We start from the raw sequence: 19,214 nt of genomic DNA, 5'->3' as shown, positions 1-19,214 counted from the left end.
TGGAGTACTACAGGGCAATGAGAAAGAACGAAATATGGCCCTTTGTAGCAACGTGGATGGAACTGGAGAGTGTGATGCTAAGTGAAATAAGCCATACAGAGAAAGAAAGATACCATATGTTTTCACTCTTATGTGGATCCTGAGAAACTTGACAGAAACCCATGGGGGAGGGGAAGGAAAAAAAAAAAGAGGTTAGAGTGGGAGAGAGCCAAAGCATGAGAGACTCTTAAAAACTGAGAACAAACTGAGGGTTGATGGGGGGTGGGGGGGTGGGTGATGGGTATTGAGGAGGGCACCTTTTGGGATGAGCACTGGGTGTTGTATGGAAACCATTTTGACAATAAATTTCATATATTGAAAAAAAAATGGGCTGGAGATGTGACTGGTCTCAGATTTGACTTACCTGACAGGTAGAATTACTGGAGAATTACCCCCTTCTCCCAGAGAAGAACATTCTGTGAGGTCTTCCTACCACATGGGAAACAAGAAATATATCCATGAAGCAAGGAGTCAGAAAGATCCGGGAGCCAGGAGAGTGGCTCTGATCCTGCAGAGTGCATGTTCCACTTGAGGATGAGCAAGCTCAAGAAAGGGAAAGAATTATGACCTGGCTTGGAGTGGGCCACGTCAAACAAGAACTTTTAACACATTAACCTTTCCTAGTAGAGAAACAGACTTTCTGTCTCTCGGATTAAATAAGTCACTATCACCCCATGGCAAAGAGCCAGAAATGCAGGTAGAGGGAACAGCTACAGAGCCTCCTCCCACTATTTTCCTAAGAAGGTATAAGTGTTAGTGGAAGTTTCTATATTATAGGCTAAGATGAGAACAGAGAGAGAAGAAAAGAAGGGCTTCCCCTCTGCTGAGCAGGTACATCTGACTTTGTCAAATTTGCAAGCTTTGTATAGTATTAAAAACAAAGAAAAGCCCAAAGTATAAAACTGGCAAACATAAATGAGAGTTTGTCAGAAACAGACATTTACTTTTCCAAGTCCCAAGTCTAGAACTTTAGAAGAGGGGTTTTGCTTTACCATAAGTTTCCTTAGTAATTACAGCTGCCTGAAAATGTTACCTCATGTATAAATGAAGTGATTGATGAAGTGCTTTTGTCTGCAACATAACAAATACAGGCTAAAACTTATATAGTACAATGACCAGCAAGACCAGAATGTCAATATTTTGTGACTATGTGAGTAGCTGGTAATGGAACCATGATGTGCTGAATCTTTATAATTCACCTCTAATTTTTGAAGTTGATAATCATTTCATTCTATAATATGTTTCTTATTAGTTGTTTTCAGGGACATAATATTCAACTGCAAGAGCTATGGAACTGAACAATGCAGCCATTTACATATTCCTTATAATCTGATTTTTCCTTGTAGTATGTGCACAGAGTGCTTGCACATGAGCTGTTATGCCCTCAAGGAGGCCCCAGCTGTGAGTATTACTTGGTGCTGGCCCAGACACACCTTCTCAAGAAGGACTTTGCCAAGGCAGAGGAATACCTTCAACAAGCAGCCCAGATGGACTACCTGGTAATAGCTTTTGCTAGAATCTCTTGAGTTTAGTTTAGAAGAGGGGCAAGCAGCCTTTCTTAGAGGTGGTGATGCCAAGTCATGGGTAGATTTCTAGTTACCAGAGTTAGAGGTCATCAACTATCAGTAAACTCATGTATTTCCTTCCATTGTTTTTCTCAAGCAGTTATGAGTTTTGCAAAAGGCAGAGAAAAGGGTAAGGATAGCTCTTTAGCAGATAGTTGATCTATTTCAAGTCTTCTGGACTTCTTCTGTTTTCTCATTGTGAACATTGTCTTGGTTATATTTGAATGTTTTTCTTAATATTTACCCCAAAGACAAAATGGTTTTGAAGAATGCAAGAAAGAAATGAGAGGGCAGACCTAGAAAAATATCTCCCAGTGCAACTGAATGGCCCTCTTTCTAATTGAATGCTATTAGGAAAAGGAAAAAAGGACTTAATCTAATTTTAAATGTTAAACAAAGATCATTAATGTATTTATAAATACCACCTCATCCCAGGTACCACTTGTTCTTTACTTTCTCAGAACCCTAATGTCTGGGGCATGAAGGGCCATCTCTATTTTCTAAGTGGAAATCATGCTGAGGCCAAGGCATGCTATGAGCGAACCATTAGTTTTGTAGTGGATGCTTCTGAGATGCACTTCATCTTCCTGCGACTGGGACACATCTATCTGGAAGAGAAAGAGGTGAGGGATACAGGATGGGGAGTAACCATGTAAATAAATCAGGTTATGGTCTGAGACCTGACTACAGTTCAAGCATTAGCATTCATCTGTGTGGACTACACATACTCATATAATAATGATACTTTTACATCCAAAAGTAAAGTGACTTGACCAACATTAGAGAAACTAGTAATTAATAGAATCAGGATTCAAACCCAGGCAGTCTAATACTACAGTCTGTGGTTTTAACCACTATGATACTAAAAAGCTGTATCATAAATGTATACATTTATACAATAAACGTTATTGTAGTTACTATTTAAGCAAACTTCCTTTTATTAGCAGTAGTAAAAACATTCTTAGTTTGACTTTATTAATGGAAAATATCAAAAGACCTTTTCCAAACTTCTTCCTCAGCACAGAGGTTTATAGTTTATTTGGCTGAGGGTAGCTAGCCCCATTCCATAGGACACTCTGACCTGACTCTTTAGTAATTACTGTCCATATTTTAGGAACCACCCCAAGACCTTCTAAAAGAAACTTTCTGTTATGGAAAATTTCAAATACATATAAAATAGAATAGTAGAATGAACCAACATGGGCTAACCATCCCATGTTAACAATTATCAATATTTTGCCAAAGTCCTTTTGATTCTGTTTTTGTTTTGACTTCATTCCATTTCTGCCTCCAGAACACCCAATTTTCTTTCTATATAAAATAAAACAAGAGCAACAAGAAATTACAATGCATTATAATGTAAGTATGATGGCTTACATAGGCTTGAGAGAGAAAAATCACTATCCCATTGCAGTGTACTTCCCTGAAAGAAACTTTCCTTTCTGACATCATTGCAAGCTGCATCTGAATAGAGCTTCTGACTTATGTAGTCAAGGCAAGCAATTTCCCTAGGCAAGCAATTCTTAGGCTATTTGCTGAGGCTTACCTATAGTTGCATCTCTCACATTGGAGATACAAGACAAGAAGTAATCTACTTCTTTTGAAAAATTTTTTTTAGTTTTTCTTAATGTTTCCTGTATCACTCAGTGCTAAAAAGAGATAAGCTAGCAAACCATGAAGAAACATAAAGGAAGCTTAAATAGATATTACTAAGTGAAAGAAGCCAATCTGAGAAGGGTACATATTGTATGATTCCAACTGTATGACATTCTGGAAAAGACAAAACTATGGAGATAGTAAAGAAATCAGTGATTGGGTTGGGGAAGGGAAGTGATGAATAGATGGAGCACAGAGGATTTTTAGGACAGTGAAAATACTCTAATAATGGATACATGTCATTATACATTTGTCCAAACCTATGGAATGTATAACATCAAATGCAAACCTTAAGGTAAACCATGGGCTTTAGGTGATGAAGATGTATTAGCATAGTTTCATCAGTTGTAACAAAGGTACCACTCTGATGGGGCATGTTGATAATGGGAGAGGTTATGCATATGCAGCAGCAGGATGTATATGAGAAATCTCTGTACCTTCCTCTCAATTTTGCTGTGAACCTAAAACTGCTCTAAACAAACAAACAAACAAACAAACAAAACAATTTAAGGGTTCCTTTAACTTAGATTGGTCTTTGGTACAACTACAGATGCCCCATGACTAACTTAGCAATACAACATTTGAAACTTCCAGAAGAACAATAGCTTAGGGGCGCTTTCTTCCTACAGTATGAAAAGGCAAAGAAAACCTACCTGCAAGCCTGTAAGAGATCACCTTCGTGCCTTACCTGGCTAGGACTGGGAATCGCCTGTTATCGGGTAAGAGGGTGAAGGCTCAAGACTGTGAATACAGCTGACCTTGATTCCTTGGTCTTCTAAGCACCCTGGACGTTTGTAATGATGGTGGGAAGATTTACTTTTCAAAGGTGTTCAGTAAACTAAACAATCTGTACTATAAGAAAAAAATTCTTTAAAAACTCGCACAAAAACCGGAACCAGGAAGTTATATAATAAAAAATTTCATGTTATTTGGTACAGAAACTCTTAATTTTATGATGTTATCTGTAAGGGGAAAGTGATATGATAAATGAAGAATCTACTCAATTAAATTAAAGAAATTGATTGATTCTTATTAAGCTCTATGGCCCTTCTGTATTCAGGAGGAGATGCTACAGCTTCTGGTAGATTTTTTACTCCACGACCCCTAAAAACTCTCCAGTCACCCTTTCCTTTTTTTTCTTACAATCTTTGAAAGAGGCATGCATCCTGCTATTCATGTCTAATTTCTTCAATGTATTCTTGATTCTAACCCTCTCATTTTCTCCTAATAACTTAGTCTCTTATTTTTTTCTTTTTATTTTATCCTTCCCTTCTCAACTCTTTCCCCATACTTTCCCCCTTCTTATTTAACCACAGTGATAACAACCAAATGAATTGTCTGTGTTTCCTGTCTCCTCTTCCTTATTGCTGTTTTTTTAAGCATGAAGGTAATATATATTCATTATGGAACATTTAGAAGATACAAAATGTGAAGAAAACATAAAAGCATCCGTAATCCAACCATTCAGTGATAAGCACTGTCAACATTTGAATGCATTTTACTGCAGTCTTTTTTATACATATATGAAAGTAATTTTAATGTATAAAATTGTAAATAATATATTCACTGCTTTGTAATCTTTTTTTTAAATTTTTTTTTCAACGTTTTTTATTTATTTTTGGGACAGAGAGAGACAGAGCATGAACGGGGGAGGGGCAGAGAGAGAGGGAGACACAGAATCGGAAACAGGCTCCAGGCTCTGAGCCATCAGGCCAGAGCCCGACGCGGGGCTCGAACTCACAGACCACGAGATCGTGACCTGGCTGAAGTCGGACGCCTAACCGACTGCGCCACCCAGGCGCCCCAATCTTTTTTTCTACTTAAACAGTATAGCATTGATATCTTCTCACATCACCAAAGAGTCTATAACACGATTTCTGATGACTTCTTGGTGTCCCCTTGTTTGGATGCATAAATGAAGTGACCATGTAATTTGTCTTACTGACCAGAAACTAAAGAAAACACCTTGGATTAAGCCATGCCACTAAGATGTTTAAGTAATCCCTACTCCCTACCAGCGTTTTAGTCATACTATACCTATGTGTGGACATACCGTAGTTTATCTGATCACTCATTATTGGACATGTTAGTTTCTACAATTATACTATTATAAATGAAGCTGAGATAAACGTTCTTGGACATAAATCTCTATGCTTAATTCTGATTATTTCCTTAAGATCCATCCTTAAAGAATGTAGAAGATTTTAAAAGTCTTTAAATTACAGCATCAATGTGCCCCTAGAAAGGGTATGTACTGATTTATACTCTGCCAGAAGGTATGAGAGTACATTTCACTGTTACCTCATTGAAAGTGGGTAATATCATTTGCCAATTTGATAGGTATCTTAATTTGCATTTTCATCATGAATGAGGTTGAAATCATGTGATGTGTGTATTTCTTTACTTGTGAATTATCTGTTCATATCCCAGGTCCCATTTACGTTTCACTTCATTGCAATTAGGCTTACCACTTTACCACTTTACCTTTACCAACTTACTGACCCTTCTGACAGAAGTTCCTGATAACATCCTAATTGCCAGATGCCACAGACACTTAGGTTAATTCTCTCTGAAGCTTAACTCCATTGAGTGCCTTCTTCCTGAAGCCCTCTCCTCCCTAGGTTTCCATAATACTTCATTTACATCCTTCCAGTTCCATGCCTTCCTGTCTGGTATCTCTTTCTCAGCCTTTTTTTTTTTTTTTTTGCCAGCTCCTAGTTTTTTTAGCCACCATAATTGTTGGGTCCCCCCACCCCCACTCGGAGTTCTATAGTCAGCCCTCTTTTCCTGTCACCATATTTATTCACCCTAAGAAATAACATCTATCCCAGTGGCCTTAACTACCACTTGTGCCCCAATGAATTATAAACCTTTAATGCATAACACTTTTCAAGTTCTGACCTTTAAACAGTGTAAAATACACCTCAAAATGTGCATAACTGAAATATAACCTATCTCTGAAGGATTCTCATATTCTGAAAGCCTACCCCTTCTCCTGTATTCCGTGTCTTCATGAATGGGACTGTAATGAACCCAATCAACCAAGCCAGAAACTTAAAAGCTGTCCTAGGGGCACCTGGGTGGCGCAGTCGGTTAGGCGTCCGACTTCAGCCAGGTCACGATCTCGTGGTCTGTGAGTTCGAGCCCCGCGTCGGGCTCTGGCCTGATGGCTCAGAGCCTGGAGCCTGTTTCCAATTCTGTGTCTCCCTCTCTCTCTGCCCCTCCCCCGTTCATGCTCTGTCTCTCTCTGTCTCAAAAATAAATAAATGTTAAAAAAGCTGTCCTAGTCTACTTCTCCTATTACTTTTAACTAGGCACCAAATATCCTATTGATTTTATCTCCTAAATGTCTCTTAAGTCTGTTGTCTCCTCTCATCCCTATTTTTACAGCTCTAATTCAAGCCTCATCCCTCATCTTCTAGGATAATCTGTCTTCCTTCAGTTCATCTCCCACATTGTTATCAAAGTGGTCTTTAAAATCTGGAAATACTATGTTACTCCCCTACTTAAACCATTCAATGGCTATCCTTATTTCAGAATAAAATTTACATTCCTTTGAATGAATACATATGATCTGGTCTCACCTAACACTTTAGTTTCATCTGCTTATTGTCTTTTCCCTAATCTCTCTCTTCTCTCCAGACACACAAGAATACTTAAGAGTTTCCTGACCACACCACACTCTCTTGTGCCTCCATGCCTTTGTATATGATATTGCTTTCACCTGGAATCCCTTTCTTCACCTTGTACAGCTAACAAACTCCTTTTTATTCTTCAAGATTCACTTTAGAGCTGCCCTTTAATTTCAGTGCAGAAATATTCCCATTTTCCTATTTCCCTCCACTAGATCATATATATGCTTTTATTACAGAAATGTTTATTCTGTATTGGAACTATTTATGTGTTTGGGTTTTCATTTTGTTTTATTTATTGCTTTACATATCTGTCAGTGAACCCTTTGAGGGTAAAGCTTGTATGTCATCTTTTTATTCACAGTACCTGGTATACTGAATAAATCATTAGCAAGTATAATTGATTGAATAATGTTGGTTGAATAATGAATCAATACATTGATTGAATATTGATTCAATATTTTAGAGACATTTAAGGTGTGGACCAAAGTCTGGGCATTGCTTAAAAGTCATTCTTCATATTGTCTTGGGCCTGGAAACCCATACTTTTCTTTTCTCAAACAGAAAAAAAGAAGAGCTATTTTACTGGGGAGAAGAGTGACTTATTTCTTTCTTAGGTGACCTTTTGGAAGATTTTACAAAGCAAACTTACTTTTAGGAAGCAGCAATGATACCCATGTGTCCAGAGCTCAGGGAGAATTTTAGAGTCTGAATATTGTATTGATTCCTCAAGACTGTGCTGTCAATAACTAATATTAGGGGAAAGGAAGCTGTCTGAGCAATAGTATTTTGGCAGGCTAATGGGACTTTAACCTTAAGAAAGGGGTGCATGATGTAAAGGAAGAAACCACAAATGTATCTGACAGCCTACTGTGTATTGGAAAATCACTGAATGATGCACACACAGTAGTGAATACTTCTGGTTTTCCAATCTTGGCACCTGAAGCTCCATGGTTCAGGGAGGCCCTGATGGGACTGCTGTAGAGGAAAGGAGGAAGAGAGGGGTGTAAGTTGAGAGCCTAGCAGGCAGGACTCCAGTTTGCTCTACCTGGATTTTTAATCAGAGCAGTTCTGCTTTTAACAGGTTGGGCTACCACATAAGATTTTGTTTGAAGAAAGAGTTCTGCTAAAAATTAAAAAATTGAAAACTGTTTGTATAGGTCACACACACCAATGTTATTTGAACATAATGTTTTTAACTACACTAATTCCAGCTGGCTTAAGGGAAAACTTCTTTGACTTAACTCATACTTTTCTTTTTTCTGTCAAGCTGGAGGAGCTCACGGAAGCTGAAGATGCTCTCTCTGAAGCCAATGCATTGAACAACCACAATGCTGAAGTATGGGCATATTTGGCTCTGGTCAGCCTAAAAGTGAGTGTTTATTAGCCTTACACAGTGCCCTTTTAGGGCAATGAGGTGAGGAACTAAGTAAAGCAAGAGATAGGCAGGTGGCCATTAATGCATGATAGTTGAGATTTAGTGAGTTTCTGATTTGGTTATTATACTTATGAGAAAGGAGAGGCCAAGTCTGAGAAGCTGCTACTTGGAATGTGCTTAAAAATCATATACTCAGGTGTGTTTGTATGGAAACTGAGAGCAAGTCACTTGGGCTTGTTGGTCATAGGTGAGCAGGAGTGGGGTGGGCCAGGACTGATTGTCATCCAGTGTTATGGGTTGGGTGGTCTCTCTGTGTTACTTTTAAGCTGCTCTGCAGTCCCTGGGCAGGGTGTACTAACCAGCCCAGCTCTGTGAATCCCTTTCCTCAAGATGAAGGATATAGTGATCAGAGTCTGGCCTAGGGTTGGGATTAGGAATGCTGAATGGAGAGCTGTGTGAGGGCAGTGACTGATGGTACAGTGGGATGGCAGATGATACTAGGGGGTCGTGGCCATTCTCCTGCTGCCCTCCTTGATGCCTCTTGGCCTGCCTGAGCTCTCAAGCCTGGGACATTGGTATGCATTCTTTGTATAGTCATTCAAACCATGAATCTATAAAAAAATTCCTCCATATCCTCTCTCATCTCCCCCTTTGTTAGTTGTCTATGACCCAGAAAAGCTATATAAGAATCTACTGATAAAAATAAAGGCTGATGAGCATGCCTGGGTGGCTTAGTTGGTTAAGTGTCCACCTCTTGATTTCTGCTCAGGTCATGATCTCATGGTTTGTGAGACGGAGCCCCATGTTGGGCTCTGCACTGAGAGCAAAGAGCCTGCTTAGGATTCTCATTCTCTCTCTCTCTCTCTCTCTCTCTGCCCCTACCCTGCTCACTCTCTCTCTCAAAATAAATAAATAAATAAATAAATAAATAAATAAATAAATAAACAAACATTTTAAAAAATAAAGGCTAATGATAAAGGTGCAAACACAAATGCATTACCAAAAAACATAAATAGATTATTCAACAGAAATCTCTGACACACTAGAGCAATTTTTCCCAGAGAGTCCATTGTCTGGTAACTACAAAGCGTCTTCTTTGCAGTTGTGTCTGATTTTTTTTCTCTGAGATAAGAATTTGGGATAGTCTAGACATTTACCTGATACTAATCAGTAAATATATGTTATTTATATTTAAAAGGTGTTTAGTTATATTTAACGACTTCACTCCTGAGTTTGCTTTTCATCAAAGTAGTTTGCTTTTCAAAAGAATAAATACATTTAGGGGTGCCTGGGTGGCTCAATCAGTTAAGTGGCCGATTTTGGCTCAGGTCATGATCTTGTGGTTCGTGACTTCAAGCCCCACATCAGGCTCTGTGCTGACAGCTCAGAGCCTGGAGCCTGCTTCAGATTCTGTGTCTCCCTCTCTCTCTTCTTCCCTGCTTGCACTCTGTCTCTCTCTCTCTAAAAAATAAACATTAAAAAATTTTTTTAAATAAATAAATACATTTTTAAAATGGGAGTGCTCTTGTATCAGAATGTAAACAAGGCCAAAGGTCAGTGAAGGAGATGCTCTACTAGACTTTCTGAAACATGCCTTCCTGTTAAACTTCTGGCTGAAGGTGCTTATCCTTGACATATATGGGAGATTAGGAAGGGCGTATTATGGGAGTTGTGATAGCTACTTTACCTATAGAAAATAACTCTCCTATAATTAAATAATTTGCTCAGCAGTCTAAGATCAAATGGGGAATAATAAGAATGGCGCTTTGTTTTCCAATGGCCAATATGACCTCAAACTGACAGGGAGTATTGTGATTATAAGAGAAATAAACAAAATTAAAATTACTGGTTTTTCTTTTTGGAATAAATGTCTTGAATGTCAATATGGGAGATACCTGAGTTCTTCCCCAACTCTGCCACAACTAACCATGGGAACCTGGGCAAGTCACTTAAAGTTGCTGGACTTCGGGGCACCTGGGTGGCTCAGTCAGTTAAGTGACCAACTTCGGCTCAGGTCATGATCTTGCAGCTCATGAGTTCAAGCCCCATGTCAGGCTCTGTGCTGACCGCTCAGAGCTTGGAGCCTGCTTGGGATTCTGTGTCTCCTTCTCTCTCTTCCCCTACCCTGCTTGTGCTCTCTCTCTCTCTCTCTCTCTCAAAAAATAAACATTAAACAAATTTAAATTTAAAAAAAGTTGCTGGACCTCAATTTCTTTATCTTTAAATTAAAAGGGCCAAAATGGAAAATTTTAATACACATCTTGTAGAAACTGCTAGGTCAAATAGGAAAAAAATTGAGGATATGTAAGATTTGAATTAAAAAAAAAAAAGGTTGACCTCAAACACCAATATAGAACTCTGTGCTTAATAATTAGAGAATACATATTCTTTGCAAGTACAGATGAGTTGTTCTTAAAAGTTAACCATATGCTAGACCACAAAGAGAGATTCAACAAATGCATATAGATCACACTACTAGTGAAATTATATGTAAACAATTAAAACTTATGCCAGAAGACATAGATACATTTAAACTTAAATTCATACATGTAATTAATTCATAGGTCTAAGAGAAAATCACATGACAATTTCTTGTGGTGGGTAGAGTTCTAAAGATGACCCTCCCCACAAGATTATTCCACCAAATAGTAATATAGGTACTGCTGTCAAGGGATTTTGCAGATATGCTTTCTTTGCTGCTGCCTTTCTAGCTCCTTTAGGTGGAAGGTTAGGTTGTATATTTGGGACCTTTCTTGCTTCTTGAAATAGTCCTGAATTGCGACGTATTTTCCTCTTAAGACTGCTTTTGCTGCGTCCCAAAGGGTTTGGACTTCTGTGTTCTCATTTTCATTTGTTTCCATATATTTTTTAATTTCTTTTTTTTTTTTATTTTTTATTTTTTTAAATTTTTTTTTCAACGTTTATTTATTTTTGGGACAGAGAGAGACAGAGCATGAACAAGGGAGGGGCAGAGAGAGAGGGAGACACAGAATCAGAAACAGGCTCCAGGCTCCGAGCCATCAGCCCAGAGCCTGACGCGGGGCTCGAACTCACAGACCGCGAGATCGTGACCTGGCTGAAGTCGGACGCTTAACCGACTGCACCACCCAGGCGCCCCTTTAATTTCTTTTTTAATTTCCTGGTTGACGCATTTGTTCTTTAGTATGATGTTCTTTAACCTCCGTGTATTTGGGGGCTTTCCAGATTTTTTCTTGTGGTTGATTACAAGTTTCATAGTGTTGTGATCTGAAAATATTCATGGTATGATCTCAATCTTTTATACTTGTTGAGGGCTGTTTTGTGATCCAGTATGTGATCTATTTTGGAGAATGTTCCATGTGCACTCGAGAAGAATGTGTATGCTGCTGCTTTTGAATAAAATGTTCTGAATATATCTGTTAAGTCCACCTGGTCCAGTGTGTCAGTCAGAGCCTTTCTTTCCTTATTGATTTTCTGCTTAAATTATCTGTCCATTGCTCTGAGTATTAAAGTCCCCTACAATTATGGTATTATTATCTATACATTTGTTTATGCTTGTGATTAATTGATTTACATATTTGGATACTTCCACATTGGGGACATGAACATTTACAATTGTTAGCTCTTCTTGATGGGTAGAGCCTTAATTATTATATAATTCCCTTCTGCATCTCTTGTTACAGTCTTTATTTTAAAATCTAGTTTGTCTGATATAAGTATGGCTACTCTGCCTTTCTTTTGACATCCATTAGCATGATAGATGGTTCTCCATCCCCTCACTTTCAATGTGCAGGTGTCCTCAGGTCTAAAATGAGTCTCTTGTAGACAGCATATAGATGGATCTAGCTTTTTTTATCCATTCTGATATCCTATTGTTGCAGACTTTGAGGCTTGTGTTCTCTCTTGTCCAGCAAGAGGATGGATGTAGAATTTTATACAAGAGAGGCTAACGTCCAGGAGGAAATGAGAACCCTGAATAAGGGTCCTTTCTCCATATTTATTAGGATCAGAAGGCTTACATACGTGATGGACATGCAGAAAGAGACAATAAAACAGTGATCATTAACTCGTGTGTGAGAGAAAGGGGGTTAGAAGGTATGTGGTGTTAGGGGTTAGGATCAAGACAAATCAAAATCCTGGCGCCGAGCAGATGGCTGTTTACTGCAGGCAACAAGCACCGTGTCTATGTATCTTAACTTTTCTAGGGGCTAAGACAGATAGAGCATGCTATCTCAGGGTTAACAAGGCATTTTTCTTGCTAATTAGCTCTGGGTGCTTTCACCCTGCTTCAGGGGGGCTTTCAGCCTCTACCTGTTCTCACTTTCATCCTGTGGAAGCAACTTTCTGCTTGATGCTTTGTTCTACACTGAGCATTTTCACCCTGAGGCGGCTTTTCATCCTAAGCCTTGTTAACTCCTTGGTGAAAGCTCAGAGAATTCTTAAATTTATTCCCCACACCCTATGTCTTTTGATTGGGCACTTAGTCCATGTACATTCAGAGGGATTAATGAAAGATATGGATTTAGTGCCAGTGTGTTATCTGTAGGTTTCATGTTTGTAGTGATGTCTCTAGTCCTTTGTAGTCTTTGCTACTTTCCACTCAGAGTACCCCTTAGAATGTCTTGCAGGGCTGGTTTATGGTCATGAGCTCATTTAGTTTTTTTTTTTGTCTGGGAAAGTCTTTATCTCTTCTATTCTGAAGACAGCCTTGCTGGAAAAGGATTCTTGGCTGCATAGTATACCTATTCAGCACATTGAATATTTCCTGCCACTCGCTTCTGGCCTGCCAAGTTTCAGTGGGCAGGCCTGCTACTACCCTTATGTGTCTACCCTTGTAGGTTAAGGCCCATTTGTCCCTAGCTGCTTTCAGAATTCTCTCCGTATCTTTGTATTTTGCCAGTTTCACTATGATATGTCATGGTGTTGACCTATTTTTGTTGATTTTGAAGGGAGTTCTCTGTGCCTTTTGGAGTTGGATGCCTGTTTCTTGGGGAACTTCTCAGCTATAATTTGTGCACATAAACCTTCTTCCCTTTCCTCTTGCTCCTCTTCTTCCGGAACTCCTATGATATGGATATTATTTCATTTCATGGAATCACTTAGCTCTCTAATTCTCCCCTCATGATCTAGTAATTTCCTTTCCCTCTTATTTTCAGCTTCATCATTTTCCATAATTTTATCTTCTATTTCACCTATTTTCTCCTCTGCTTCTTCCATCCTCGCTGTCACTGTGTCTAGCTTATATTGCATCTGATTTATAGCATTTCTTAATTCAGTGTGACTATTTCTTAGGTCTCTGATCTCTACAGCACTAGATTGCTGTCTTCTATACTTTTTTCAAGCCCAGATATTAGTCTTATGACTGTTATTCTAAATTCTTGTTCAGATATATTGTTTATATCTGTTTTGAGCAATTCTCTGGCTGTCATTTCTTTCTGGATTTTCTTTTGAGGAGAATTCTTCTGTTTCATCATTTTGGTAGGCTTTTGTCTTTTACATGTTTTAGTAGCTTCTTATGTGTTCTGCATGTGCAAGTACTACTGTATTAAAAAGGGCTCAAACACTGTCCAGGGACTGGAATTTTAGGAAGTGTTTTTGGAGTGTGTTGTGTGCACTCTGTTGTTGCATTTTGGTTGCTCTATCCCACTTGTCAGTCCTCTGCAAAGTTCCTCCTTGATTTTAGTGGTGGAGTGTTTGGACCTTCTACCAGGTGTGCTTTGATTTGTTCATTGAAACAATGGTTTGTCAGGTTTAAAGGTCTCCTTAGTGAAGTTCTAGTTGAAGAGACTCAAGATGAGGCCTGACTGGAGATTTGGGGCAAAGGAAAGTGCTAGAAGAGAAATTCAGGACAAAACCAGAGGGAAAGCTACTACCAACCCCCCAGGGATTTTGCAGATATGTACAGAGATTATCCAGGTGGACCTGTACCATTCAGGTGAATCTTTTAAAAGCAGGGAGTTATTTTCTGGCTGGGGACAAATAGGGAAGTCAGAGGAATTCAAAGCACAAGAAAGATTCAATGCACAATTGCTGGCTTGAAAATAGAGAGGGACCACATATCAAGGAATGTGGATGGCCTCTAGAAGCTAAAATGCCAACTGCTCACAGCCAGCAAGGAAATGGGGACCTCCATCCTACAAGTACAAAGAACTGAATTCTGCCAGTAACCTGTATGTGCTTGGAAATAGACTCCAGATAAGAATCAGATCCTCTGATGGATCTGGGCAAAGTAAATTGAAAACCATCTGGAATCCAGGATTCATCATTCTAGATTTCATTAAGAACATTAGTGATTCATGTGAAGAAGTCAAAATATCAACATTTACAGGAATTTGGAAGTTGACCACGGGCCTCATGGATGATTTTGAGGGGTTCAAGTCTACTTTGGAGGAAGTAAATGCAGATATGGTAGAAATAGCAAGAGAACTAGAATTAGAAGTGGCACCTGAAGATGCGATTGCATTGTTGTAATCTCGTGAAAAAAACTTTCACAAATGAGGAGTTGCTCCTTATAAATGAGCAAAGGAAATGATTTCTTAAGATGGAAACTTCCTGGTGTAGATGTTGTGAAAGTGGTTGACAGAAGGTTTAGAATATTACATAAAGTTAGCTGATAAAGCAGTGGCAGGGTTTGAGAGGATTGATTCCAATGTTGGAAGAAGTTGTACTGTGGGTAAAATGCTGTCAAACAGAATTGCATACTACAGAGAAATCATTCATGGAAAGAAGAGTCAATTGATGTGGCAAACTTCATCATTGTCTTAAAGAAATTGCCACAGCTACCCCTACCTTCATTAACCTTCACCTTGATCCATTAGAACCCTTCAATATCAAGGCAAGACCCCTACCAGCAAAAAGATTACAACTCCCTGAAAGCTCAGATGATGGTTAACATTTTTTAGCAATAAAGTCTTTTTTTTTAAATTTTTTTTCAACGTTTATTTATTTTTGGGACAGAGAGAGACAGAGCATGAACAGGGGAGGGGCAGAGAGAGAGGGAGACACAGAATCGGAAACAGGCTCCAGGCTCTGAGCCATCAGCCCAGAGCCTGACGCGGGGCTCGAACTCCCGGACCGCGAGATCGTGACCTGGCTGAAGTCGGACGCTTAACCGACTGCGCCACCCAGGCGCCCCTTTAGCAATAAAGTATTTTTTATATGTTTATTAATTTTTTGTTTTTGAGACAAAAAGAGTGCACAGGGGAGGGACAGAGAGAGAGGAAGAGAGAAAGAATCCCAAGCAGGCTCAGCACTGTCAGCATACAGCCTGATGCAGGGCTCAAGCTCATGAACTGTGAGATTTGGCCTGAGCCAAAATTAAGAGTCAGACGGCTTAACTGACTGAGCCACCCAGGCACCCCAGCAATAAAATATTTTTTAATTAAGATATGTACATTGTTTTTAAAAACATGATGCTATTATTTCTCACTTAATAGACTACAGTATAGTGTAAGCATAACTTGTATATGTACTTGTATATGTACTAGGGGACATCGCTTTATTGTGATATTCACTTTATTGCACTTGTCTGGAACAAAACCTGCAATATCTCTGAGATATCCTTGTGTACTGGAAGTTCCACCATGCCAACAACACACATACTAATAAAAGAAATTGGGGGAAAGGATTAAAAGGGAATCTACAAACTGAAAGATGAATGAAAAGTTTCACTACTGAAAGAGTAGACAAAAAACAAAGAATGGTGGTTATTGTTGGGGGAAGGAGTTGGGAACAGAGTGGATAGGGCCAGGGTGGAAGCAAGACCTTTTACTATATATCTTATTATATCCTTTTGATTCTTACTTATGTATATGTATTATCTGTTCAATAAAGATTAACACAAAGAAGTAGATTTGCAAAGTTGCTGGAAAAAATATTAATATAAAAATCAATATCATCAGAATCAAAGATCATTAGCAACAATCAATTTGAAAGTCTAACTTTAAAAATCTCACTCAAGATCTTATGGATGAAAGTGTAAAACTTTACTGAAGGACATAAAAGAAGATCTAATAAGGATACTATCTATGTTCATGGACAGGAGGTTTTAAGAACATAAAGTTGAAAATATTCCCACATGTCTAATTTTAATGCAATTCCAATAAAAATAATAACAGGTGTTTTTTTTTTTTAGGAACTTGATCAAGTAACCCTAAAATTCACTTGCCCAACAAAGGCCAAAAAAATCATAGTGACAATATGGACAGGATAATAAGAGGTGAAGACTTTTGTACCAAATATTAAGACTTATTGTGAGGCTCTGATAATTAAAACTGAGTGATATTAGGGTAGGAATAGGTAAGTGGAACATAACTGCTAGACAGAAGTAGACCCACATATATGTGGAAACTTAGGTTTTAATTAGATGGTTTTTAAATTTTTTTTTAACGTTTATTTATTTTTGAGACAGAGAGAGACAGAGTATGAACGGGGGAGGGGCAGAGAGAGAGGGAGACACAGAATCGCTAGCAGGCTCCAGGCTCTGAGCCATCAGCCCAGAGCCCGACACGGGGCTCAAACTCACGAACCACGAGATCGTGACCTGAGCTGAAGTCGGACGCTTAACCTACTGAGCCACCCAGGCGCCCCAATTAGATGGTTTTTAAAAATAATGGGGTTTCCTAGGAATTTTCCCTGAAGCTCTTCCTCCAACAACTAAAAACTACACAAGCACAAGATGTTTATTACAGTATTATTGCAATTGCAAAATATTGGAAACAACATACATAGGAGAATATTTGAATAAACTATGGTATATCCACATAATGGAGTACTAAGCTACTGAAAAAAATAATGGAGAAGATCTCTATGAACTGATGTGAAGTGATTTCCATGATATATTGTTTAGTGAAAAAACTAAAGTGCAAGATTTTATACCATCTTTTGTATAAAAAGGAGGGAAAAAGAAGAATTCATTCACAGGTTGGCTCATTTGTGCAAAAAAAACACAGGAAGGAAAAACCAGATTAATGAGAGTGGGTCCTTTAGGACATGGGCAGACATAGAGTAGAAGGGAGGCAATGAGTGGGTGACACTCTGATTATACTTTTTGTACATATCTGACTTTTGGAACCATGTTAATGTTTCATTTTTTTTAAGAAATTCAACAAGAAACAGGGAGATTGTATAATTCATATCATAACAATAACAACAAAACTACTTCCCATGAATAACAGCACTGAAGGTGGGAAAAAGAAAACTAACTCAAGATACTTTGGGGGACACCTGGGTGGCCCAGTCAGTTAAGCGTCTGACGTTGGCTCAGGTCATGATCTCACAGTTCATGGGTTCGAGCCCCACGTCGGGCTCTGTGCTAACAGCTCAGAGCCTGGAACCTGCTTCGGATTTGGTGTCTCCCTCTCTCTCTACCCCTCCCCTGCTCATGCTCTGTCTCTCTATCTCACAAAAATAAATTAAAATGTTTTTAAAAAATTTTAAAAGATACTTTTGAAAAATTATTTGAAATATATACTCTCAGACTAAAAAGGAAAAAAAAAAACCCTCTATACAAATATTGGACTCAGGTTAGTAAGCTTTTTGGGAGTGACAGAAATCATCTAAAACTGGATTGTGGTGGTGATGGTTGCACAATTGAACCTTAAAATTAGTGAATTTTATGGTATGTAAATTATACTTCAATAAAGCCAATTTTAAAGATTGTATAGCCCCCCAAAATGAGGAACAAATGGACTATTCAATAAATACAGATGGAGCAACTGGCTATCCATGTGAAGAAAATTAGTTCCTTACCTCACACCAAACATGCACGTGGATGCATACATACTTCCAGCTGGTTTAAAGGCCTAAATCTTAAAACTTTGGATTGCTTAGGAGAAAATATAGAGAATACTTCTATAGCCTCGGGGTGTGCAAATTTTCTTATGACTGTAAATGCTCTAGCCAAAAATAAAATACCAAAAATAAAATTAGCAACCTTTTTTTTTTTAAGTTTATTTATTTTGAAAGAGACAAAGACAGCACAGGTAGGGGAGGGGCAGGGAGAGAGGGAGAGAAAGAATTCCAAGCAGGCTCTGCACACTAGCGCAGAGCCTGACGCAGGGCACGAACTCATGAAACGGGGAGATCATGTCCTGAGCTGAAACCAAGAGTCAGTCCTTAACCGACTGAGCTCCCCCGGCACCCCTAAATTAACAATTTTAAAATAGAAACTCATGCATAACAAAAGACACAAAAATAAAGCTTAAGGACTTTAATACTTGCAGAATTTATAACTCATTACAGTTTATGTAATTATATAATATAGCTTTTATATAAATATGTAATATGCCCTACAATAAGAAAAAAACATACAAACAATCTGATTGAAAAATGGTCACAGGATAGGAATATACAATTTGCTGAAGTGGAAATTATAAAAGTCAATAAATTTATGATAAGAAGTTTGCCTCACTTGTAATCATGAAAATGCAATTTAAAATGACATTGTGACAGAAATTCACACCCATTAAACAGGGGAAAATTAGTCTGATATCAACATTGATAAGGATTTTCAGAATTGTTGATATAAATTGATAACTACTTTGAAGTGCAATATGGCATTATTTACCCAAATTCTTACCTATAACTTAGCAATTTTATATCTAGATATTCCTAAGAAAAATACCGGAAGACATGTACAAGGATGTTTATTACAGCATTTTCCATAATAGCAAACAAAGAAAAAATGTCACTCTTTTCAAAATTGTTTTGGCTGTTCTGGATCCTCACATCATTTGGATCCCAGCAGAAATGAAACAAAGGTAATAGTGACACGAAAGGAAGATGTGTTAGAAAATGCCCCTGGAATTCAGTGAACTTCAGGTGGGGATGTCTTTGAAGTGTATATATTATAGGAAAGTCCTTTATTTTTATTTTTTTATTTTTTTATTTTTTCTAACGTTTATTTATTTTTGAGACAGAGAGAGACAGAGCATGAACGGGGGAGGGGCAGAGAGAGAGGGAGAC

The 19,214-nt window shown here is 38.3% G+C and overlaps 1 protein-coding gene across 1 annotated transcript in view; it reads left to right on the top strand.

The window, feature by feature from the left end:
• The window catches only part of CFAP70 (cilia and flagella associated protein 70), a 106,466-nt gene that overhangs the window by 83,398 nt on the left and 3,854 nt on the right, over positions 1–19,214 (top strand). Inside the window, exons 23-26 of the mRNA XM_047072952.1 lie at positions 1,386–1,538; positions 2,066–2,227; positions 3,890–3,979; positions 8,163–8,264. Coding sequence (XP_046928908.1) covers positions 1,386–1,538; positions 2,066–2,227; positions 3,890–3,979; positions 8,163–8,264 — 507 coding nt within the window. The remainder of the gene's footprint in view (positions 1–1,385; positions 1,539–2,065; positions 2,228–3,889; positions 3,980–8,162; positions 8,265–19,214) is intronic.

The sequence above is a fragment of the Lynx rufus genome, unplaced genomic scaffold (genome assembly GCF_022079265.1).
Source record: "Lynx rufus isolate CCGP_SWC_20201006 ecotype Redwood Valley unplaced genomic scaffold, mLynRuf1.p SCAF_11, whole genome shotgun sequence".
NCBI classification, from domain to species: Eukaryota; Metazoa; Chordata; class Mammalia; order Carnivora; family Felidae; genus Lynx; species Lynx rufus.
This window is presented reverse-complemented; position numbering and strand designations above follow the sequence as displayed.